The sequence below is a fragment of the Carcharhinus amblyrhynchos genome, chromosome 3, assembly GCF_965287045.1.
Source record: "Carcharhinus amblyrhynchos chromosome 3, sCarAmb.v2.hapA, whole genome shotgun sequence".
Lineage (NCBI taxonomy): Eukaryota > Metazoa > Chordata > Chondrichthyes > Carcharhiniformes > Carcharhinidae > Carcharhinus > Carcharhinus amblyrhynchos.
Genome location: NC_137326.1, coordinates 28,353,799 through 28,378,496, shown reverse-complemented (window position 1 = coordinate 28,378,496; position 24,698 = coordinate 28,353,799). Strand labels below are relative to the sequence as shown.

At 46.4% G+C, this 24,698-nt stretch overlaps 1 protein-coding gene across 5 annotated transcripts in view; it reads left to right on the top strand.

The window, feature by feature from the left end:
* wnt5a (wingless-type MMTV integration site family, member 5a) overlaps positions 1-23,693 on the top strand; it is a 42,673-nt gene extending 18,980 nt beyond the window's left edge. For all 5 annotated transcript variants that reach the window (XM_080182634.1, XM_080182652.1, XM_080182659.1 and 2 more), the window contains one exon: positions 21,924-23,693. In XM_080182634.1, the coding sequence (XP_080038760.1) occupies positions 21,924-22,382 (459 nt within the window). In that variant the 3' untranslated portion in view covers positions 22,383-23,693. The remainder of the gene's footprint in view (positions 1-21,923) is intronic.
* Positions 23,694-24,698: the final 1,005 nt, after the last annotated feature.

Sequence of the window (24,698 nt, the reverse complement as noted above, 5' to 3'; positions counted from 1 at the left end):
TTCCTCTTCAGGTCTTATGACATACAAAAAAAGTTTCACACGTTACATAGGGACACAGGGCCTCAACACGCTGGCAATACTTGGCTGCCATCTGTAAAGGGTGCCCCAGTTGTGACCTGAGTAAATCTACCCCCAGCCCACCATGGATGTCTCAGGATCTCCCCACCCCTGATTGGAGTTGACAGTTCTTTATCCTCCCCCCATATCATTGGCCCCTTACAAACGACCCCCCCCCCCCGATCATTGGCCCCTTCGCCACCACCTACCCTGATCATCAGCCCCTTCACCCTCCCCGATCACCGTACCCCTCCCAAATCACCGGCCTCTTCCCCCACCCGCCTGATGCTCAGCCCATTATCCCAATAACCAGCCCCTTCCCCCCAAGATCAACCCCTACCCCCCCCACCCGATCATCACAGTTTCCCTCCCCGCTCTGATCATTGGCCCCTTACCTCAACCATTAGCCCCATCTTCCCCTTCTCCCACAGCATGAGTCTCTCACTGGGGCCCACACCCCTGGCACAGGTTGCCACTATTGGCATGGGAATGGTGTCAATCAGGCAGTGCCAACCTGTGCCATGGAACAGTTCCAGGATGTATTGCCAGGCCACTGTGAGAGGGATAAAAGTGAACATAGCCTCCACGGAGACCCCTATTACAGGTTCGCGTCTTTGTGAACCTGCTGTAAACCATACCAACGTGTCAATATATGACCAGGGTGGGGTCAATATCTGGCGAGGGGGCGGGTTAATAACATTTAAATCCATTCAGATTCATATATAGGGTGTGAATCTGATGATGCCGCTGATGAGGGGTGGGCAAGATCCGAAATCGTGAACGTGTTGGCGAGCACTGCAAATTCACATGGATAGTGAATATGGGCTCAATATCGCCCCCTGGACTCCACCTACTCTGCCCCTACTCTACTTTCCATCCTTGATTTACTCTGGGACAGGAGTGTTTTATGAAAGCTGGAGGATTTGTGGCACTTTCCTGGTTTCCAACACCCTAATTTTCAGGCTGCTCCTGCGTTTAATTGAATGTTTTTGTCCATTTGAGAATGCAAGTTATCTGCTGAGCTGGAAGTATTTAATTTCTCTGCCTGACCTGTTGACAGTGCGAGATTAAGTTAGACCAATCTCAATGTTTGGTGAAAGATTTTTGTAATTTCCTGAGGTACATTATTTTATCCACATCATTTTATTCAGAATTTTAATCCAGCTATTCAAATATTGTACAATTTAGGACTGGAAAATGACAAGAAACTGTCCAACAGCAGAAATGATAAAACAAACCTGTGCACCTAGCAATAATCTATGTATTCCTAGGCAATAGAAACTAATATAGTCCAGTATGTTGCTGATTTCCAATTTCCAAAAGAGTATTAAAGAGCAGCAAATTGTGATATTGCAAAATAGCTTCTTCACTGGCTTGAGTTATTTGCTCTGATTGCACTTAAATGTGGACAAACTTGAATTGACTTTGGCAGGAACATAACTGGCTCAAATTTAAACATGTGGAACATTACAATTGTTTTTACATTTTCCTGTCCTCCATTCCAAATAGTTTATAGTTTGTCACCATGGGCACTAATGCACACAGCCAGCAGCCTAAAAACCGAGTCTGAAACTGACAATGGCAGGCATAATCCTTGGTCGTGAGTTATGGTCCAATGCAAATAAGGTAAACTCAAGGCTTACTTGAGTAAGTTGTCATAATAGTAGATTTTTAAACTATGTCCGTAGACATTTTCATCCTATACATTCTACCCATTCATACTTTAATTATACTGGTAAGACCAGTGAATGGTCATTCAGACAAAAAAGGCATCTTATTTCTTTTATCCATTTGTATCACTGTATCATATCTAAAATTCCAAGGTCTCAAATTTCTTAACGGTTGATTGATACAATGCTGAACAGATTAATACATTTAAAGTTAAAGTAAGCATAAAGGGTCAGTTGTACAAAATCACACATATCAGTAGGGTGCATCGACTATGGAGCATATATGTTGGGAAATTATGGATACAAATTCAACTATTTCCTGTCAATTGTGGATGGCAATCATGGACAACATAGGATTTCCTAATACACATTCCTGCAGAAGTACTTGGATTAGTGATTCCAAGAATATGAGTTCAGATTCCAACATAGAAGTTTGAGAATTTGAATTACGTATTGTTACAATCAGGAAATAAAAAGAAGGCATCAGTAAAATCAGTTATGATGCTCAGAAAGCCGAAAGGTTGTTTAGATTGCAAATGATTGGCTAATATCTTTTAGGGAATAAATCTTCCCACCTTTACCCTCTCTGGCCTGTGACTTCAGTCCTCCATCAATGTATTTAGTTCTTCAATATCATCTCAAGTGATCTAGCAAGCTGCTCAGTTGTAATGAACCACTACAAAGAATACTTTTTACCACGTGGATGCCAAGGTTAAAGAAAGCAGCCCACTGTCACCTTCTCACTATATGTGAGGAAGGGCCATAAATGTCTGCTTGTGATGCTCACATCTTCAAACTGAAGATTCTTGCTTGAAGTAAATAGCTGTAAAATTAATCCCCATGTGCAAAATATGTAGATCTATTTAGAAACTAATATTAAGTGGCAAAGTGCTCCTCTATTAAATAATACACGACACAAAAGAGTACCAGTGCCTTGATACTTTAGATATTTTTAAGATTTCGGGCCATATTCTATGACCTTGCTTCCCATCCTGCTGCAGTGAATAGATTTGGCTGAGTGCCGAATTCTCTATCCCCATTGGCAGCAGTAGTGGGGTGTGAATGGCTGGAGAATCCCGCATTCAATCTTTCTCTGAAACCTTCAGGCAACATGATTTCCAGTATTTCTTTCAAGTCAGCCAATACTTGCTGGTAAATGCAGTCAAACAGTAGGTTATTCACGTTAAAGTTAATATTATTTATGGGTTGCAAATGTTTTTGGGTGAAATTGCGCCGTCGTGATTGCAGTGTATTGCCATTAATCTTTAGGTGAAATTCCTTTGTCCAATACTTGAATGTTGAAGCTAAGCCATTTGGAAGCTGTTTTTCCAGCTTAGATTATGATTATCACTTCAGTTGCATTGTAGGAGTGACACGGTGACATAGTGGTTAGCACCGCTGCCTCACAGCGCCAACAACCTGGGCTCAATTCCTAGCTTGGGTCAGAGTCTGCATGTTTTCCCTGTGTCTGTGTGGGTTTTCTCTGTGTTCTCCAGTTTCCTCACACATTCTGAAAGATGTGCTGGTTAAGGTGGATTGGCCATGCTAAATTCCCTCTCGGTGAACCCAAACAAATGTGTGGGAGTATGGCAACTAGGGGATTTTCACAGTAACTTCATTACAGTGTTAATGTTAGCCTACTTGTGATGGATAAATAGATTTAAAGATACAATCAAATCAATTTTGCCATGAAGTGGCATCAAAACCATGCAGGGTTTATTGTTGGCAAATAAACTTGTTGGCACACCTGGCCATTTGATAGCATGCAAATAAGTAAAGTCTACTGTGGTGTTGTAAGAGTTAAGATTTAATATTGCTCAGAGGACTAAAATGGTTTGAGTTTTTCTTTCATGGTTTAGGTTATCTGAACCTTTTGATTGGATTATGGTCTTAACTTCTTTGAGTTCCATTTATTCTCTATTCAGTGCAGGCTTTGTGTGCAGCAAGGTTGAATCGACGTTGTAACTTTATATCTGGTACAGAAGAGATCTCATCCATACTGGATGGAGCAGGTTCTAATAGTAGCTTTTATACAATGCATGTGAATCAAACATCATATGATACATGCTTTTAATTTCAAGTATGTGAAATATAGATTGTTTTCAATGTTCATGAAATAATCAGATTTGAGTTACTTTCCCCTGAGCTGTGGGATACAGTGAAGAGCTTGCTTTTCCAATCAGTGACTATCCGTCAGTAACTACGTCAATTCCTTTCTCGTTGCTGTTTATGAGCGTCCTGATGTCTTGTAAGGCAGACAAAATCCCTGATTATTGAAACATGGCCACTCACAAAGAATCCCAAAGTCCTATAGATATCCCGTAAATAAAATGGAAACCATCTAAAGAAACATGGTCGTATTCCCACACACCTTGCAATAATGAGCAAACCTGAAAAATTTAGTTTTTATGTAATCCATTACTTCAGGAAGAAATGATAAACTCAAATTCCTGTCCGCTATCCTTGCTCCTTCACATATGCAGCATTTGAGTGTTGCTGTGGAAGCATTTATTGATTGAAAAGTAATTCCAAGCTGGCTAATGTATGTACAAAAAATGCAAACTAATTCTTTATTTCTAGCTCCCCACCCCCCAACCATCCCGCCCCCCCCACCCCCTCTCCAGCTGCCTCCTTTCCTGAAGGTAGTGACACATGTTCAACTAGAATCCAGTGGGTGCTGTCATATGTCCAGTATTTTACCCAATTGATCATTCTTAATGTCATAGAGTCATACAGCACAGAAACAGGCCCTTCAGCCTAACATGTCTGTGCTGACCATCAAATACCAATCTATACTAATCCCATTTACATATGGTCCATAGCCTACTATGCCTTGGTGATTTAAGTGCTTGTCCAGATCCTTCTTAAATATAGCAAGTGTACCTGCCTCCACCAGCCTCTCAGGCAGGGCACCCCATATTTCCACCACCCTCAGGTTGAAAAGGTATTTTTCAGATTACCTCCAAAACACTTACTCCTGTCCTTAAACTTATGCCCTCTGGTCTTTGACAGCTCTGCAATGGGGAAACAATTCTTATGATCTATGCCTCTCATAATTCTGTATACCTTTATCAGATTCCCCCTCAGCCCCCTCTGCTCCAGGAAAAGCAAGCCCAGCCTATCCAATCTCTCCTTGTAGCTGAAACTTTCCATCCCAGGAAACACTCTGGTGTATCTCTTCTGCATTCGCTCCAGTGCAAGCATCTTCTATCGATGGTATGGCAACCAGAACTGCACATAATATTCCATCTGTGGCCTAACCAATTTTTTATAAAGCTGTACCAAAATATCCCTGCTCCTATATCTATGCCAGGGTAAATGAAGATAAGCATTCCATTTGCCTTCTTCACCGCCCCATCTACCTATGCTGCCACCATCAGAGATCAATGGACTCGCACACCAAAGACCTTTTGTTCCTCAATATTTCTTAGGGATTTACCATTTATTGTGTATATGCTACTCTTATTAGACCTCCCAAAATGCATCACATCACACTTATCAGGATTAAATTCCATCTACCATTGTTCTGCACTGATCAATACCAACTGATCAATATCAGTCTGTAGCCTAAGACTATCCTCCTCACTTTCAACAACACCACCAATTTTCATGTCATCTGCAAACTGACTAATTATATCTTCTACATTCATATCCAAGTCGTTAGTGTATATAACAAACAGCAAAGGTCCCATCACTGATCCCTCTGGATCTTTTTGGATCAACCTTTTGGATTAGCCTTACATGGGGTCCTTGTCAAAGACCTTACTGAACCAGATCAACTGTATTACCCTAATCAATGTATTTAGTTATCTTTTCAAAAACCTTGGTTAAATTAGTTAGATCTTCCACCAACAAATCCGTGCTGACTAACCCTAATTAATTCCTACCTTTCCAAATGTTTATTAATCCTGTCCCTCAGAATTTTTTCCAATAATTTCCCTACCGCTGACTTTAGACTAACTGGCCTGTAATTACCTGGCTTATCTCTGCTGCCCTTCTTGAAAAAAGGTACCACATTAGCTGTCCTCCAGTCATTTGGCACTTTACCTGTGGCTAGTGAAGATTTAAATATCTCCGTTAGCACCGCTGCAATTTCTTCCCTTGCAGCCTGGGATAAACTCATCAGGCCCTGGGGATTTAGTCACTTTTATGCCTACTAAGACATCTAGTACTTTCTCCTTATTAATCTTAATGTATTCAAGGATTTCATCATCCCAACTGAAATCTCCCAGTCTTTCTCCTTAGTGAATACAGATAAAAAAGTATTCATTTAAGAGCTCACCCACATCCTCTGGCTCCGTGCACAGATTGCCCCTTTGGTCTCGAATGGGCCCCATTCTTTCCTTGGTCATCCTCTTGTTCTTAATATACTGTTAAAATGCCTGATGCGTTTCCTTAGATCTTAGATAATAAATCTCAGCAAACAATTCAAATGTGGGGGAGGTATTATGGCTAGATCCAATGTTAATCTCACCAACCTCCCCACAAAAACTTCAATAGAGCCTATTGGCTTTCAATGAGGAACATTAGCTGATAAGTTTTTGTTTCCGCTTCTCACCAAAATCTGGAGACACCAAGGTGGATTGTGAATCTATTGTGACTCAATACTGCACCGCACTTGCATTTTACCCAGTTAGATATTTGGGACCTATTAATGTACTTTTAAGTAAATACTTGTACTAATACCAAAGACCTGACTACTATAACACTAGTACATGGAAGTGCTTACAATTGTGATAAACTATAGAGGACAATATTATGGCACAAGTCTGCCCCCGTGCTAATGTGGATATTCTGCGTGGCGAATTTCCTAATGATTAACACACATCATGGATGCTGCATTTAAGACACATTCATTGTCATTTATACACTGCAATTTGATCAGAGTAATGTGCTTTATCTGAATACAAAACTCATTTCACCGAAACACTCCATGACAAATGGATGCCATGCTAGCATGGTAAATGTGACCTCCAGCAGCAATAGAAACAATCTGCTTCTTTTTAATTCTCTGTAGTACTCGCAGGGCAGTATTGCAGTGTTTATAAATTAAGCATTTGGAATCCATTCTCATCAACTCGCCATGCACAAGGATGCAGATTCTCTATGTGCAGTTCTTCTTTTATGAGATGCAATAATTTGTACCCATTGGAAATGATTAAACTTGCAAGCTTGAGAGTTACAACAGTTGTGTTGGCCTCGCAAAGTTTATTTATTAGTGCCACAATAGGCTTACATTAACACTGTAATAAAATTACTGTGAAAATCCCCTAGTCGCCACACTCTGGCACCTGTTCAGGTACACTGAGGGAGAATTTAGCATGGCCAATGTACCTAATTAGCACGTCTTTTGGACTGTGGTAGGAAACTGGAGCACCCGGAGGAAACTCATGCTCACAGGAAGAATATGCAGACTCCGCACAGATAGTGACCCAAGCCAGGAATCGGACTTGGGTTCCTGGGGCTGTGAGGCAGCAGTGCTAACCACTGTGTCACCATGCCAGTACTAAGTTCCAATATTTGCTTAAATCATCACTTACAGATATCTAGTTTAAGTTTACTTATTAGTGTCACAAGTAGGCTTTCTGCTGTGAGGCAGAATGCTAACCACTGTGCCATCGTGCCGCTCCATCTAGCCCCATTTGACAGATAGGTGGGATTTTAGAATTAGGTTTTGGTTTAGGTTTTGTTGCACCTTCCCAGAAGCATGGATTGTGAAACACCAGAGAGGTCTACAGACTATTTTGGAAGGTGTGGGAGGCAGCTTGGGTATTTAGAAAGCTTCAGAAGAGAAAGAAATTGGAGCTTGATTTGGAAAAGTCACAATTTTACTTCTGGTAATTTCTCCAAGTTCATTACAGGAACTGGGCAAGATGTTCATTTTAAATGTTAACCTTTCGACTGTCAGTAGATCCAAGGACATTCCAGTCTACAAGGGCCAGCCATTTAAAAAACAAAATCCAGTTCACCCCATTGACACTAAATACTTGAATTGGAAGAATAGATTTATTGAGATTTGGACTTCAGACAAATGAAATAAATATTCAACCGTTTAAACCACAGCTCCTCAGTGTCTTTCCTTTATGCACAGTCTGTTTCTTGTCACTGACCACCATGTTACATTTATTTTTTTTTAAACCCTTTTCTTAATTTCCATAAGATTTGGAACCAGGGCTTGTATCTGAGAAAAAGCTTGGGAAGCCTCATGGGCAGCATAAGTTATGAGTGACATGGTTGCAGCACAGGCACAGTCGATCTTTGCATTTTTATATGAGGAAGGGCGAGGTTAAATATGCCAATGATACAAGCAGCTTCAGCTCATTTTAAAATGATAGCAGCAAGTTACAGCTGAGAAGCAATTTCTGGAGAATTGTGGGTCTTTTCCACTGCTGCACTGTTAGCTTCACAAAGCAGCATCTTTTAGATGGTGGTTTTGATAAATTTGCTGAATGTGTGCATTAATTGCCTATTAAACTCATCAGAGAAAGTTAATTCTAGTAATTAATAGGCAGGCACTCATACAATTGTGTGATAATTGTTAATTGTGCAATAATTGATTAACAGTAAACCTCTCCAACCAAGAAAATAAGCAATTATAAGTACAGAGTCTCATTTATTCAAGTTGTTAAAACTTTTAATTTTTTAGTTTTTTAAATTTTAATTTAAAAAATTTTTCCTTTCTATGTTTTAATCTTGCTCTCATGATCCCATTTTTCCCCTCGCTTTACTTCTTCATGTGTACCTGATTGAACATTTTATTGAACTGCTCCACCCTAATTCACCTCCCTCTCACTCCTTCCTCTAATATTCCTCAATCCTTAAATCTCTTTGGTTCAGGAAGTTCAGTGTTCATCCCGCTGTCTGCTGAGGTTTCTAGCTCCTACTTGCACAGTTATCAGCCATCCTTTCTACAAATCTGTGGGCAAAAAAGAATTTTTAAAAACTAAACATGTGCAAAAAAAGTTGAACAAACGATGCATCCTGTGAGATGCCTCACTCCTGCAAAGTCTGGCTGAATATATCCCTCCTAGAGTTTCATGACCCAAACTAAAGTCACTACTCAATTTGGAGTTTGAACAAAGTTCTGTACAACTGAAGTATCACGTACTTTTACACTCCAATCTTCTTAAGGTAAAAGCCAATATTTGAACATAGAACATAGAACACTACAGCACAAACAGGCCCTTCGGCCCACGAGTTGCGCCGATCACATCAACACCTACCAATCTATAGACCTATCTATAACCCCCAATCCCATAAAACCCCATATACTCATCCAGATGTCTTCTAAAAGACCCCAGCGAGTTCGCCTCCACCACCACTGACGGCAGCCGATTCCATTCAATCACCACCCTCTGAGTGAAAAACTTACCCCTAACATCACTTCTGTACTTTCCTCCCCGCACCTTAAATCTGTGTCCTCTCGTAGCGACCATTTCAACCCGGGGAAATAGCCTCTGAGAATCCACCCTATCTATTCCTCTCAACATTTTATAAACTTCTATCAGGTCGCCTCTCAACCTTCGTCTCTCCAGGGAAAAGAGACCCAACTCCCTCACCCTAACTTCATAAGGCATGCCTCCCAGTCCAGGCAACATCCTTGTAAATCTCCTCTGTACCCTTTCAATAGCTTCTACGTCTTTCCTATAGTGAGGCGACCAGAACTGCGCACAGTACTCCAAATGAGGCCTGACAAGGGTCTTATAAAGTTGCAGCATTACCTCCCGACTCCTAAACTCAATCCCTCGATTAATGAAGGCCAGTACACCATACGCCTTCTTGACCACCTCTTCCACCTGCGAGGCCGATTTAAGAGTCCTGTGGACCCGGACCCCAAGATCCTTCTGCTCTTCAACACTACTAAGACTCCTGCCCTTGATAGTGTACTCGTTCATCCCGTTGGTTCTGCCAAAATGGACGACTACGCATTTATCCGCGTTGAAATCCATCTGCCACTTCTCCGCCCAGTCCTGCATCCTATTTATGTCCTGCTGCAACTTTTGACATCCTTCCAGACCATCCACAACACCACCGACCTTCGTGTCATCAGCGAACTTACTTACCCATCCCTCCACTTCCTCATCCAGGTCATTTATGAAAATGACAAACAGCAAGGGTCCTAGAACAGATCCCTGGGGCACTCCACTGGTGACTGACCTCCATTCAGAAAAAGACCCATCCACAACCACTCTCTGCCTTCTGCAGGCAAGCCAGTTCTGGATCCACAAGGCCAAAGGCCCTTGGATCCCATGCCGTCTCACCTTCTCAAGAAGTCTTGCATGGGGGACCTTATCAAACGCCTTGCTGAAGTCCATGTACACCACGTCCACGGCACTTCCTTCGTCAATGTGTTCAGTCACACTATCGAAGAACTCAACTAGGCTCGTAAGGCACGACCTGCCCTTGACAAATCCATGCTGACTATTCCTGATCATGTCAAACCTCTCCAAATGCTCGTAATTCTTGTCCCTCAGAAGCCTCTCCATCAGCTTATCAACCACTGAGGTCAGACTCACCGGTCGGTAATTTCCCGGGCTATCTCTGTTCCCTTTCTTGAAAATAGGGACTACATCCGCAATCCTCCAATCTTCCGGAACCTCTCCCGTCTCCATTGACAACGCAAAGATCATCGCCAGGGGCTCTGCAATCACTTCCCTCGCCTCCCACAGTATCCTGGGGTACATCCCATCTGGTCCCGGCGACTTATCTATCTTGATAGAATTCAAAAGTTCTAACACATCCTCCACCTTAATATCCACAAACTCAATCTTTTCCATCTGCTGCAAATCCGTAGCAAAATCTCCCAGATCAGCTTCCACCGTGAATACTGAGGCAAAGTACTCATTAAGCAGCTCTGCCATTTCTTCTGGTTCCACACAGACCTTTCCCCCTTCACCTTTTATAGGTCCTATCCCTTCTCTTCTCATCCTTTTACCTTTCACATATTTATAGAAGGCCTTGGGATTCTCCTTAATCTTACCCGCCAAGGTCTTCTCATAACCCCTTCTGGCTCTCCTAATTTCCCTTTTAGGCTCCTTTCTACAGTCCTTATACTCCTCAAGATCCTTAACATCTCCTAGTTCCCTGAACCTTTTGTACACCTTCCCTTTCCTCCTTACTAGGTTCAACACAGCCTTCGTGCACCACGGTTCCCGTGACCTACCAAAACCCTCTTGTCTCATCGGAACGTTGTCATGCATAGCTCCAGACAAACATTCCTTGAATATCCGCCACCTTCCTTCAGTACTTTTCCCTAAGAACGCCTCCTTCCAGTTTATTTGTCCAAGTAACTTCCTGACTTCTTCGTATCTCCCCTTACTCCAGACAAACACCTTCCTAGCCTGCCTGATCCTATCTCGTTCCAATGCAATTGTGAAGGAGATAGAATTATGGTCACCATTCCCAAGATGCTCTCCTACCGAGAGATCCATCACCTGCCCTGGTTCATTCGCCAGTACCAGGTCCAGTACAGCCTCTCCCCTCGTAGGCTTATCCACATACTGTGTCAGGAAACCTTCCTGAACACACCTAACAAACTCCTCCCCATCCAAACCCCTTACCCTAGGGATATTCCAGTCGATGTTTGGGAAATTGAAGTCTCCCATCACGACAACTCTGTTATTAATACATCTCTCCAGAATCTGTTTCCCTATCTGCACTTCAACTTCCCTGTCACTATTGGGTGGCCTATAGAATACACCCAGCAAAGTTTTCGACCCTTTGCTGTTCATAACTTCCACCCACAGAGACTCTGTAGATAGTCCCTCCACGGCATCCTCTTTGATGTTGGTTTTGATTAGCACTGCTGCCTCACAACATCAGGGATCTAGGTTCAATTCCCGCTTGTGTGGAGTCTGCTGTTCTCCCCGTTCTGTATTGGTTTCCTCTGGATGTTGTAGTTTCCTCCCACACTCCAAAGATGCGTGAGTTAGGTTGTTTGACCTTGCTAAATTGACTCTAGTGTCTGGAGGATTGGCAGGGTAAATGCGTAGTGTTACGGGAATAGGGCTTGATGGGAAGTGGTTGGTACAGACTCAATGGGCTGAAAGACCTCTTTCTGTGCTGTAGGGAGTCTATGATTCTATGTGCCTTTTTGGATCTGTGCACTAGCTTTTGTGATTTGTGCATGTGTGGATACTGAATTCCCTTTGCTCCTCCATAAATCTTATTTTCTGATCTTTAAAAGAATATTCTGCTTTGTCTTTCTTAATCTGAAGAGGATAACTTCGCACTTCCCCATACTGAACCCAGTCTGCTGCAATTTGACTACACTCTTAGCCTATGTTCCTTCCTGACTTTCCCTTCCATGTTGAGAATAATATATCATTTTGATATGAACCACACTTGAGCATTACATAAAGCGGTGGAATTATAGATCTACCTGATGATATACTGTCCACTTCTCCTGGAGTCACTTCTGCTTTTAGCCAAATCAGCTGGTGCAGAAATCAAATATAACTTTAGCATGAAGTAGAACTGCTAATTTTACAAATCTATATTAATTTATACCCTAGAAAATTGATAACAATAGGAATTTGTTTGTTCAGAGGTTGTGGAAAGGAGAAGACGCTTCAAACTTTATAACTTTACAGGCTTAACTGTTTTTGTTTTAGTTCCTTATATGTACAATCTTTCCACTTACTCCCAATCTGTAACCCAATGAACATCTTAATCCTGCCGATAGAAATAAAGTGCTGACTTAAGATAGCCGTTATCGTAAAGATTAAGCCTGGAGTCTTGCCAGCCACTATCACTGCTAACATTTATATGGAAAGGGTTAAATTGTGCACATTGTTCTTTTCGTTGTAAGTTAGAGCAATTAAAGCTTAGGTATGTCCATTTTACAGCATTTTGCTTCAGTCTAAAATAGTGTTTGAAGTAATTAAACATAAAAGGGGCGATCTTACCAAAACCATTCTAAGTCCCAAATGACTGTGAAAATTGGAGAAATTTGTGCGTTTTTTTGGGTGACTTAAAAATTGAACCTTACTTAGTCAAAAAAAACTTGCCAAACTTGGAACCCACCAGCAGGGGGAACGGATGGGGCTTAAGTTGCTCAAAAGCCGCCTGATAGCAACAGAGGAGGCAATCGCACACATGCAGATATTAAATCTGTCACTGTCTGGCTATGGCTGGCTGGCCTTCATGGCCCATCACTACCCCCATGCTAAGGAGCTCTGTCGATGCTCTCTCCCTCTGCCCGGACCGGTCGCCAGCTCACCCCACCCTGGCTCCAGTGGGCTGATCAGTGCTTGGACCATTTGCCAACCCCCTCCCCCTAATCACTGTTGCTAAGTGGTGGTGATCCCACTCTCTCTATGATCGCTGTTGCAGAGTGCGCACCAGTCCCCCCCCACCAATTGCTGTTATACAGTGTGGCGCAGTCTCCCCTCCACTAAAAGGCTTGCCCCGGCCTTCCTTCAGCCCCGTGCCCTTGGCACTGCCAGGGTGGCGCTGCCAGTTTGCTCAGTGGACAGTGCTAGGGTTCCAGGCTGGCACTGATCAAAGGGCACCCCAACCCCCGTCCTGTGGGGGCTCTCAACGGTCGCCGGTTCTACCTGCAAGGCCATCATGTCTGTTCCCCGTTAATGGGGAGCATATGTGATTTTCGCCAGAGGCAACTTCCACCTGGGAGGCCACAGAACCGAGTGAACCCTGGATAATTCTATTAAAATGAGATTTGAAATATATTTAAATATTATAATCATGCCCTTTTCGGGAGGGAGCTTGGTGGGGGAGGGAGATGCAGAAGTCACTAGGCCTTGCAGGGAGGGCACTCGCAGTCAGAAGGGGACTTCTGATGGAGGTAGCACCATTTCCCTCCTCCCCCAACCCCCAAATCCTCCCAACCCTCATTCCTGCTAGAGATCTAACTTTGATTCTTTCTGGCTTCAGAAAGGTTCACTGTTCCCGCCAGCCTAAAAATTAAGACTGGGCAGTAAACTGTTGTTAAGAGATTATGAATTGGCCACCTAAGTGTCTCAGCTGGGGCCAGGGCAGGCCTCCATCTGAGACATTGCTCACTCTTGCATGAAATCACTGTGTGGTTGGGGCAGGCAGTCACCCAGAGGGAATATTATCCCTGAAATTTCACACTCAACTCCGACCTCGGTGGGAAAATTCAAGCTATTGTATTTTTCCAAAGGAAGACTGAGTAAAGGGAACTTCCTATTCTAATGGCGATTAAGAGCCACTTCCATAGTTTATTCTCTCCTCATCTCTGCTTATAAAATATTCAGGGAGATCTTCATTCTTTGCTACTGAACTTATCAAGGTCTCCTTTAGCTGGGCACTATGGCCATGCAGAATTTACAGGAAGTACAGAATAAATGAGAGCAAGGTTTAGCTACTCCCTTAATTTGTAAAAGCTTGGCTCTGAGATTATATTCAATTCCTCCTGCTCCAGCTTATTTTGTTAAAAGCACTTGGACTGCACTGCAAATCATGGATTGTACTGGGATGTTTTGTGATCCATGCAAGAAGGATTGGGTTGCCAACCAAGCTATATTTTCTTCCAAAGATGGAGGAAAATGCAATTATCAAGGCACCACCTGTCTTATTTTCATGAAATATTTCAATTTGATGGGTTCTGAAGCATTTTAGACCATTTCTATTTGAGAACTGCTTGCTAAAATGGTTCTCCAGTGCTGACTTCATTTCCTGTTGAAGGAAGGAACTTGTATTGATTCTTGCAACACCGTAACGTGTCCCAGAGCACACTGCAAAGCATTTCACATCTACATTTTCATGTGTAATTGTTGTAAACGTGACAGCCACTTCGCAGCTAACCAGATCCAATCAGCAAATTAAAGCACAAATGGGCAGCACGGTGGCACAGTGGTTAGCACTGCTGCCTCACAGCAACAGGGACCCGGGTTCAAATCCTGGCTTGGGCCATTGTCTGTGTGGAGTATGCACGTTTTCCCCATGTCTGTGTGGATTTCCTTTAGGTGCTTCGGTTTCCTTCCACAGTCCAAAGATGTGTGGGTTAGGTGGATCGGCCATGCTAAATTGCCACTTGCGCCAGGGGGACCAGCTAGGATAAATTCATGGGGACTGGGTCTGGGTGGGATTGAGGTTGGTTTAGACTCAATAGGCTGAATGGCCTCCTTCTGCAAGGTAAGGATTCTATGACCTGTGAAAGCGTTTTTTTTATTCATGCCACTGGTATGTTGACCAGAATTCTCTGGTTTCCAAATAGTTCCATCAGAACTTAGTTATGTAAACTGATCATTGAATTTACCTTATTTGTACTGTAGGGTTTGTTTCTTGATATAGGTGGAGATAATTATGTATGTGCAGTTGTTTCAAAGTTGTTGCTTGAATAAAAATATCACTTTTATTACAAATACTTTTCACATTGGCTTGGAAAGACTGAGAAAGATGTGTCAGCGGCAGCGCAACATCTTCATTCAATATAAAGAGGCAGGCGGTGTGCTTTACTTATTTTAACCCTACCTATTGTTTCCAGTTGATATTGCTTCCAGCAGTGTTTGCAGTTTTGGGGGAATTTTGTTGTTAAACCTAAAATGTTAGTTCCAGTTGTAGAAATCATAGAAACCCTACAGTACAGAAAGAGGCCATTCGGCCCATTGAGTCTGCACCAGCCACAATCCCACCCAGGCCCTTTCCCCATATCCCTATATATATCCACTAATCCCTCTAACCTATGCATCTCAGGACACTAAGGGTAATTTTAGCATGGCAGCCTAACTCGCACGTCTTTGGACTGTGGGAGGAAACCGGAGCACCCAGAGGAAACCCACGCAGTCACAAGGAGACTGTGCAAACTCCACACAGACAGTGACCCGAGCCGGGAATTGAACCCAGGCCCCTGGAGCTGTGGAGTAGCAGTGCTAACCACTGTGCTACCATGCCTCCCATATGGAAATTTCTAAGCTCCCTTAGGTATTTTTCACTGTCTGGTCTGTTGATCAGGCTTCTGGTAACAAACACAGAATCCCTACAGTGCAGAAGGAGGCCATTCAGCCTGTTGAGGCTGCACTGACTACAATCCCATCCAGGCCTTATTCCTGTAACCTCACATATTTACTCTGCTATTCCCTTGACACTAGGGTCAAGTTGACATGGCCAATCCACCTAACATCTTTGGACTATGGGAGGAAACCAGAGTACCGGGGCTGGTGGGTGGCGGCGGGGTGGGGGGGATCCCACACTGACATGGGGAGAAGGGGAGAAGGTAGACTCCGCACAGACAGTGACCCAAGCATAGAACCCGCGTCCTGGCACTGTGAGGCAGCAGTGCTAACCACTGTGCCACTGTGCTGTGAGAGGACACCTCCCTAATGTTTCATCTGATATATATGTTCGCTCACTCTTTGACACTTCTCTCCCTGTAAGCCTGTCAGAGGTGAACTTGGCAGAAATATTATAATAATGGAAGGTGGCCATGGGATTAACACTAAACTAGTTCCATGGAACTGGGGGCTTATTTGCTAATGCTATTTGACGTAGTTTGACAAGCATGTAGATACATGGAACATCTAGTCCATTTCATTGACTCAAAACTCTCATACAATCTTAAGACAGATTGAAAGACTGCAGGTTTCTGGTTCTATCCACCTTTCAAACTGCCTACCTTTGCAAATGCTGTTGACTGCAATGCCTTTAAGTAATCCTCAAACTTGGTCCTACAAGATCCTTGAGTTCTTCTTCAGGTGCACAAATGATTAACCCAGTCAGAATAGATTTTGTCTCAGTACTAAAACATGTTGCAGATCTGGAGGTGGAGCCAGCAGAGGCATTGATCAACTCAGTCCTGATTTGAAAAGCGTCATTGTATGAATGAATTTTCTTCCATTCAGAAAGATTGTGTGTATTGTCTGGGATAATGTATTCAATGTTTGTGCATGATCTATGTTATATATACAGCAATTGTAAATAAATTGGTTCTGGAATATTAATCAATATATTTATAAAAGCATAAAAGCAGTATAACTGCATTAAACAAGTATGCATCTCAATTTCCATCAACTTTGGCTTTCAGTCAAGGATGGATATGTGTTAGTCATTCAGACGGAGCTTTTGGGGCCAGACTGAAGTTAGAGAGACTCCAGACTGAAGTTAAAGAGACTCTAGACTGAGATTAGAGAGACTCTAGACTGAGATTAGAGAGACTGCAGACTGAGGTTAGAGAGACTGCAGACTGAGGTTAGAGAGACTGCAGACTGAGGTTAGAGAGACTGCAGACTGAGGTTAGACAGACGGCAGACTGAGGTTAGACAGACGGCAGACTGAGGTTAGAGAGACTTCAGACTGAGGTTGGAGAGACTCTAGACTGAGATTAGAGAGACTGCAGAGAGACTGCAGACTGAGGTTAGAGACACTCTAGACTGAGGTTAGAGACACTCTAGACTGAGATTAAAGAGACTCTAGACTGAGATTAGAGAGACTCTAGACTGAGATTAAAGAGACTCTAGACTGAGATTAGAGAGACTGCAGACTGAGGTTAGACAGACTGCAGACTGAGGTTAGACAGACGGCAGACTGAGGCTAGACAGACGGCAGACTGAGGCTAGACAGACGGCAGACTGAGGTTGGAGAGACTCCAGACTGAGATTATAGAGACTCCAGACTGAGGTGTCAGGGAGTCCCTTGGACAGGTTTTCAGTGTCTGTAGAGCTAAGGTGTGTGAATGGGTATCGCCTCTTCAATCAGAAATGTCCACATGAATTGGCTGGATTTAATGGTACCATCTTTCCTCCTTTCCTGCTTGAATGCTCTTTCTGCCTTCAAACTTATCCCTTGCTTTATTTCCTTTCACACCTCCCAAATTGAATCCAATTTTCAAAGTGACACTCTAAGGCAGGGGCATGATGGTTTCGTGACTCAGGGCCAGGAACAGGCTGCAACCATTAGAGGGCAACATGTATATCCAATTCTCCTGCACCCTTTGATCTGGAATTGTTCTGAAGGGAACTTTGGGATGTATATTCTTCATGAATTGAACTGCTGAGAGTTTGCGTGGTGGGGAGGAGCAGGTGGGTGAGAGAGTCTGTAACCAGTGCAGGAGAGGTTGTAGAGCTGGGATAGAGATGGTGGTAGGTGATAGTGCATCAGGCTGGAGGGAGAGTGCGTAGGACTGGAGGGAGAGTGTGTGAGACTGGAATGGGAATGTGTGTGGGGCTGGAGGGAAAGTGTGTGGGGTTGGAGGGAGAGAGTGTGAGACTGGAATGAGAATGTGTGGGGCTGGAGGGAGAGTGCGTGGAGCTGGAGGGAGAATGTGTGGGGCTGGAGGGAGAATGTGTGGGGCTGGAGGGAGAGAGTGTTGGGCTGGAGGGAGAGTGTGTTGGGCTGGAGGGAGAGAGTGAGGGGCTGGAGGGAGAGAGTGAGGGGCTGGAGGGAGAGAGTGTTGGGCTGGAGGGAGAGAGTGTTGGGCTGGAGGGAGAATGTGTGGGGCTGGAGGGAGAGTGTGTTGGGCTGGAGGGAGAGTGTGTTGGGCTGGAGGGAGAGAGTGTTGGGCTGGAGGGAGAGAGTGTTGGGCTGGAGGGAGAGAGTGTTGGGCTGGAGGGAGAGAGTGAGGGGCTGGAGGGAGAGAGTGTTGGGCTGGAGGGAGAGTGTGTTGGGCTGGAGGGAGAGTGTGTTGGGCTGGAGGGAGAGAGTGAGGGGCTGGAGGGAGAGAGTGAGGGGCTGGAGGGAGAGAGTGAGGGGCTGGAGGGAGAGAGTGTTGGGCTGGAGGGAGAGAGTGTTGGGCTGGAGGGAGAGAGTGTTGGGCTGGAGGGAGAGAGTGAGGGGCTGGAGGGAGAGAGTGAGGGGCTGGAGGGAGAGAGTGAGGGGCTGGAGGGAGAGAGTGTGGGGATGGAGGGAGAGAGTGTTGGGCTGGAGGGAGAGAGTGTTGGGCTGGAGGGAGAGTGCGTGGGGCTGGAGGGAGAGAGTGTGGGGCTGGAGGGAGAGATTGTGGGGATGGAGGGAGAGTGCGTCGGGCTGGAGGGAGAGTGCGTGGGGCTGGAGGGAGAGTGTGTGGGGCTGGAGGGAGAGTGCGTGGGGATGGAGGGAGAGAGTGTGGGGATGGAGGGAGAGAGTGTGGGGTTGGGGGGAGAGTGCGTGGGGATGGAGGGAGAGAGTGTGGGGATGGAGGGAGAGTGCGTGGGGATGGAGGGAGAGTGCGTGGGGCTGGAGGGAGAGTGCGTGGGGTGGGGGGGAGAGAGTGTGGGGTTGGGGGGAGAGTGCGTGGGGCTGGAGGGAGAGTGCGTGGGGCTGGAGGGAGAGTGCGTGGGGCTGGAGGGAGAGGGCGTGGGGATGGAGGGAGAGTGCGTGGGGCTGGGGGGAGAGAGTGTGGGGCTGGAGGGAGAGACTGTGGAGCTGGAGGGAGAGAGTGTGGGGCTGGAGGGAGAGAGTGTTGGGCTGGAGGGAGAGAGTGTGGGGCTGGAGGGAGAGAGTGTTGGGCTGGAGGGAGAGAGTGTTGGGCTGGAGGGAGAGAGTGTTGGGCTGGAGGGAGAGAGTGTGGGGTTGGAGGGAGAGTGCGTGGGGTTGGAGGGAGAGTGCGTGGGGCTGGAGGGAGAGTGTGTGGGGCTGGAGGGAGAGAGTGTTGGGCTGGAGGGAGAGTGCGTGGGGTTGGAGGGAGAGTGTGTGGGGTTGGAGGGAGAGTGTGTGGGGCTGGAGGGAGAGTGTGTGGGGCTGGAGGGAGAGTGTGTGGGGCTGGAGGGAGAGTGTGTGGGGCTGGAGGGAGAGTGTGTTGGGTTGGAGGGAGAGTGTGTGGGGCTGGAGGGAGAGAGTGTTGGGCTGGAGGGAGAGTGCGTGGGGTTGGAGGGAGAGTGTGTGGGGATGGAGGGAGAGTGCGTGGGGCTGGAGGGAGAGTATGGAGAGTGTGCAAGAGTGTTTGTGTGGAGGGGTAAGGATTTGTGTGGTGTAAAGATATTTTGGGAGTGAGTGCGAGAGTGTTAGGGTTTGGGGGGGTCTCCCTGAGGGGTAAATTTTGGGGTGAATTTGGTGGGATGTGTGTAGGTTTATGATGGTGAGTTTGGAGGTTGAATTTGGGGGTGGGATTGGGGGGGAGATTGGGCATGGAGGGGATTTTTAGTGTTCATTTTGTGGTGAGTGTGTGGGGGTGAATCTCGGGTGGAGTGAATGTGTGGGGGTGGGTGTGTGGGGGTGAGTGTGTGGGGGTGGGTCTCGGGTGGAGTGAATGTGTGGGGGTGGGTGTGTGAGGGTGAGTGTGTGGGGGTGGGTCTCGGGTGGAGTGAATGTGTGGGGGTGGGTGTGTGGGGGTGGGTGTGTGGGGGTGTGTGTGTGGGGGTAAATCTCGGGTGGAGTGAGTGTGTGGGGGTGAGTGTGTGGGGGTGGGTCTCGGGTGGGGTGAGTGTGTGGGGGTGGGTGTGTGGGGGTAAATCTCGGGTGGAGTGAATGTGTGGGGGTGAGTGTGTGGGGGTGGGTCTCGGGTGGAGTGAATGTGTGGGGGTGGGTGTGTGGGGGTGGGTGTGTGGGGGTGAGTGTGTGGGGGTGGGTGTGTGGGGGTGAGTGTGTGGGGGTGAGTGTGTGGGGGTGGGTCTCGGGTGGGGTGAGTGTGTGGGGGTGTGTGTGTGGGGGTGGGTGTGTGGGGGTGGGTCTCGGGTGGAGTGAATGTGTGGGGGTGGGTGTGTGGGGGTGAGTGTGTGGGGGTGGGTGTGTGGGGGTGGGTCTCGGGTGGAGTGAATGTGTGGGGGTGGGTGTGTGGGGGTGAGTGTGTGGGGGTGAGTGTGTGGGGGTGGGTCTCGGGTGGGGTGAGTGTGTGGGGGTGTGTGTGTGGGGGTGGGTGTGTGGGGGTGAGTGTGTGGGGGTAGGTCTCGGGTGGGGTGAGTGTGTGGGGGTGAGTGTGTGGGGGTGGGTCTTGGGTGGGGTGAGTGTGTGGGGGTGTGTGTGTGGGGGTGGGTCTCGGGTGGGGTGTGTGTGGGGGTGGGTGTGTGGGGGTGGGTCTCGGGTGGGGTGAGTGTGTGGGGGTGGGTCTCAGGTGGAGTGAATGTGTGGGGGTGAGTGTGTGGGGGTGGGTGTGTGGGGGTGGGTCTCGGGTGGGGTGAGTGTGTGGGGGTGGGTCTTGGGTGGAGTGAATGTGTGGGGGTGAGTGTGTGGGGGTGGGTGTGTGGGGGTGGGTCTCGGGTGGGGTGAGTGTGTGGGGGTGAGTGTGTGGGGGTGGGTCTCGGGTGGGGTGAGTGTGTGGGGGTGTGTGTGGGGGTGAATGTGTGGGGGTGGGTGTGTGGGGGTGGTTCTCGGGTGGGGTGAGTGTGTGGGGGTGGGTCTCGGGTGGGGTGAGTGTGTGGGGGTGAGTGTGTGGGGGTGAGTGTGTGGGGGTGAGTGTGTGGGGGTGGGTCTCGGGTGGGGTGAGTGTGTGGGGGTGTGTGTGGGGGTGAATGTGTGGGGGTGGGTGTGTGGGGGTGGTTCTCGGGTGGGGTGAGTGTGTGGGGGTGGGTCTCGGGTGGGGTGAGTGTGTGGGGGTGAGTGTGTGGGGGTGAGTGTGTGGGGGTGAGTGTGTGGGGGTGGGTCTCGGGTGGAGTGAATGTGTGGGGGTGGGTGTGTGGGGGTGGGTCTCGGGTGGGGTGAGTGTGTGGGGGTGGGTCTCGGGTGGGGTGAATGTGTGGGGGTGAGTGTGTGGGGGTGGTTCTCAGGTGGGGTGTGTGGGGGTGGATGTGTGGGGGTGGGTCTCGGGTGGAGTGAATGTGTGGGGGTGGGTGTGTGGGGGTGGGTCTTGGGTGGGGTGAGTGTGTGGGGGTGGGTCTCGGGTGGAGTGAATGTGTGGGGGTGGGTGTGTGGGGGTGGGTCTCGGGTGGGGTGAGTGTGTGGGGGTGAGTGTGTGGGGGTGGGTCTCGGGTGGAGTGAATGTGTGGGGGTGGGTGTGTGGGGGTGGGTCTCGGGTGGGGTGAGTGTGTGGGGGTGAGTGTGTGGGGGTGGGTCTCGGGTGGGGTGAGTGTGTGGGGGTGGGTGTGTGGGGGTGGGTCTCGGGTGGGGTGAGTGTGTGGGGGTGAGTGTGTGGGGGTGGGTCTCGGGTGGGGTGAGTGTGTGGGGGTGAGTGTGTGGGGGTGGGTCTCGGGTGGGGTGAGTGTGTGGGGGTGTGTGTGGGGGTGAGTCAGGGCTGGGAGTGGGGTGTGGGGGTGAGGAGCGTGTTCAGGGACCCTTGCAGTGCTGTCACTCTCTCTGAGCTGTGACAATATTGACTGTTTGCTGCAGGAGTTTCTCTAACAACTTTGTCTGTGATATTCCTTGCAGATGGTGTATAACCTGGCAGATGTGGCCTGTAAATGTCACGGGGTCTCGGGTTCTTGCAGCTTGAAGACCTGCTGGTTGCAGCTGGCTGATTTCCGCAAGGTCGGCAATGCCCTCAAGGAGAAATATGACAGCGCCACCGCCATGAAGCTGAACGGCCGGGGCAAACTGGTTCAGGTCAACAGCCGCTTCAACACACCCACCACCCTGGACCTGGTCTACGTGGACCAGAGCCCCGACTACTGTGTCCGCAACGAAAGCACCGGCTCCCTGGGTACCCAAGGCCGCCTGTGCAACAAAACCTCGGAGGGGATGGATGGCTGTGCGCTCATGTGCTGCGGACGGGGCTATGACCAATTCAAAACGGTTCGCACTGAGCGCTGTCACTGCAAATTCCACTGGTGCTGCTATGTCAAGTGCAAAAAGTGCACAGAGGTAGTCGATCAGTTCGTCTGCAAATAACACCCCCCCCGCCTCCCAGAAAAATACTTGTAGCTACAGAGGAAGAGAGAGAGATAGACCTTTGAGAACTAAGAGACTTCGAGGAGGACTCAGTGTAGTTGCAATACTCGAACTGCCGCTTAATATTTGAGCTAATGGAACGCAAATTGAAGAAAGCAAATGCAAATATTAATGCTATGTGGACCCCCAACCTTACCGAATACACATTAAAATAGATTTAACTTGGAAGCAGCAATAGTGATGTGCGATCTTTGAAACCCGCAAAGACCATGACCAACACTTAATGTGGTGGGACAGAAATGCAGGCTTATTTAACACATCAGAGGATCTGCCTCCCCTCCTGCCATCTGATCCTGTCTCTAACCCTGGGCTCAAAGGAAAGATTGGCATCAACCAGTTGGGTGGATAATTGACTGAATTCGGAATATCCCTTTCTGAGAAGGGACAGAGAGAACATTTAACTGAACGCTCTTAACTAACGAAAACATCGGCACGCTGACAAACCTGGGAACGAATTCCCAAAACCAATCTTAATAATTCATGAGCTATGTTGCAGAAAACCCTCCATCCAAAAAGCCAACTTTGTTGACCATCGCCCAATTGGCCGCCCCGAGACTTAAAACATCCAGAAACGTCCCTGGGATTCATGTCATTTTGACTGAGAAATCCATTTCCATGTGGCTTTCTAATATTTAAAAGCATGGTTTAATTCATCGCTTATCATGTATTTATTTTGCGGAAAATATTCGCTGTGCTGGCAATTTGGTTCCTGTATATTTAAACCAACTAACCCATTATTAATGAACAGACTGGGAGAACTGCTGCAAAGGTGGACATTCACTTAGGGATCATCCTTAATTGCAATATTTTAGTTTCCAAAAATAGTTGATATATAACTGCAGGGCAAAACGGGAGGACTTGCTGGGATGGTAAACTATATATTACGGGCAGACTAAGGTTTATTGGTGTCTAATATTCCAACTTTGTATATACGTCTACAATCAGCGATTTAAATTGTATTTATTTACAAGTTATATCTAGATTAGTTTTGTCTACCTTTCTGCATTTTAATGGATTTGCTGCATTTGTAGTCATCTATCACTTCCAATTGGTTTCTTTTTTTTAAAAAAAATCCGTGGAAATCTTGCGCTAAGTGGACATTGCTAATGTTTGCAGATTTTTTCCAACCCCGATACAGTTTTTGGGACATTCAGTTCCATTGGAATGTTGCACTGACCTAAGTTGTAAAATTGTTACAAACAGCACTTGTGCACCATACCATTCCCATTTATTAAAAATGTTTGGGGCATATTTTTGGGTTTGAATTGGTTTATGATTTGTGTTGTGTTTGTTGCGATGAAACAGGGAGACATTTCATGCTGGGGCAGTACCGGAACATGCCGAACATGGCAACTCTAATTGGTGACTATTTTAATAGGCAATACTCTTTTCTTGTGTTACTGCATGCCAAGTTTCTGGAAGCATATCAACATGGCAGCACAATCAACATGTCTTAAAGTGTTGTACATTTCAAAGTGGATTCTTTAAAAAAAATTATAATGGTACAATGTTGCAAGAAAATAGATATAACCCAGGCCAGTAACATAATTGTCATTGCAATTAACTTAACCGTGGAAACTTTAATCTCGTGTATTGTGTTGTATGCTTTTGGTGGTCTGACAATGGAACCGTACTTGACCAGGGTTCACTGAGTAACCTTAATCCTTAGACCACCCCTTTAACGTTTAATGGCTATTTATAAGGAGTTCAGTGTTGGAAATAAAACTGCTATAGTTCGAAATGTGTTATCGTTTATATATCAACATATTGTACTCGTTCTAGAATCTGCTTTCATGAATTCAGTACTTTTCTCAACTGTTTCGTAAAGATAAACCAGTCAGAAGATTCACCTTGGGATTGCGGTTTACCTATTTTTAATTTTACATCTCCAGTTAAATTATTTGTTTAACATCTGAGATTTAAGGGTGAAACAACTCTCGTTAGTTGGAAATGTCATTAGTTGGAGACCTTGGTGTTCACAGGCACAGTTGGACTGGGGAGTGGGTTCACTTTTGCAATCTTTTGGGGGGACGCAAGTGCAGATGACAGGCCAGTATCTGTTGTGACTAAACCCCATGGAGGAGGCTCACTTGGAGTTTTATTTTTAACTGACCTTTTACCAGTTTTAAGACTTGAGAATTTATTTGACTTATTATTGTCACACCTATTAGCATACAGTGAAATGTACTGTTTCTTGCGCGCTATACGGACAAAGCATTCCGTTCATTGAGAAGGAAAGGAGAGGGTGCAAAATGT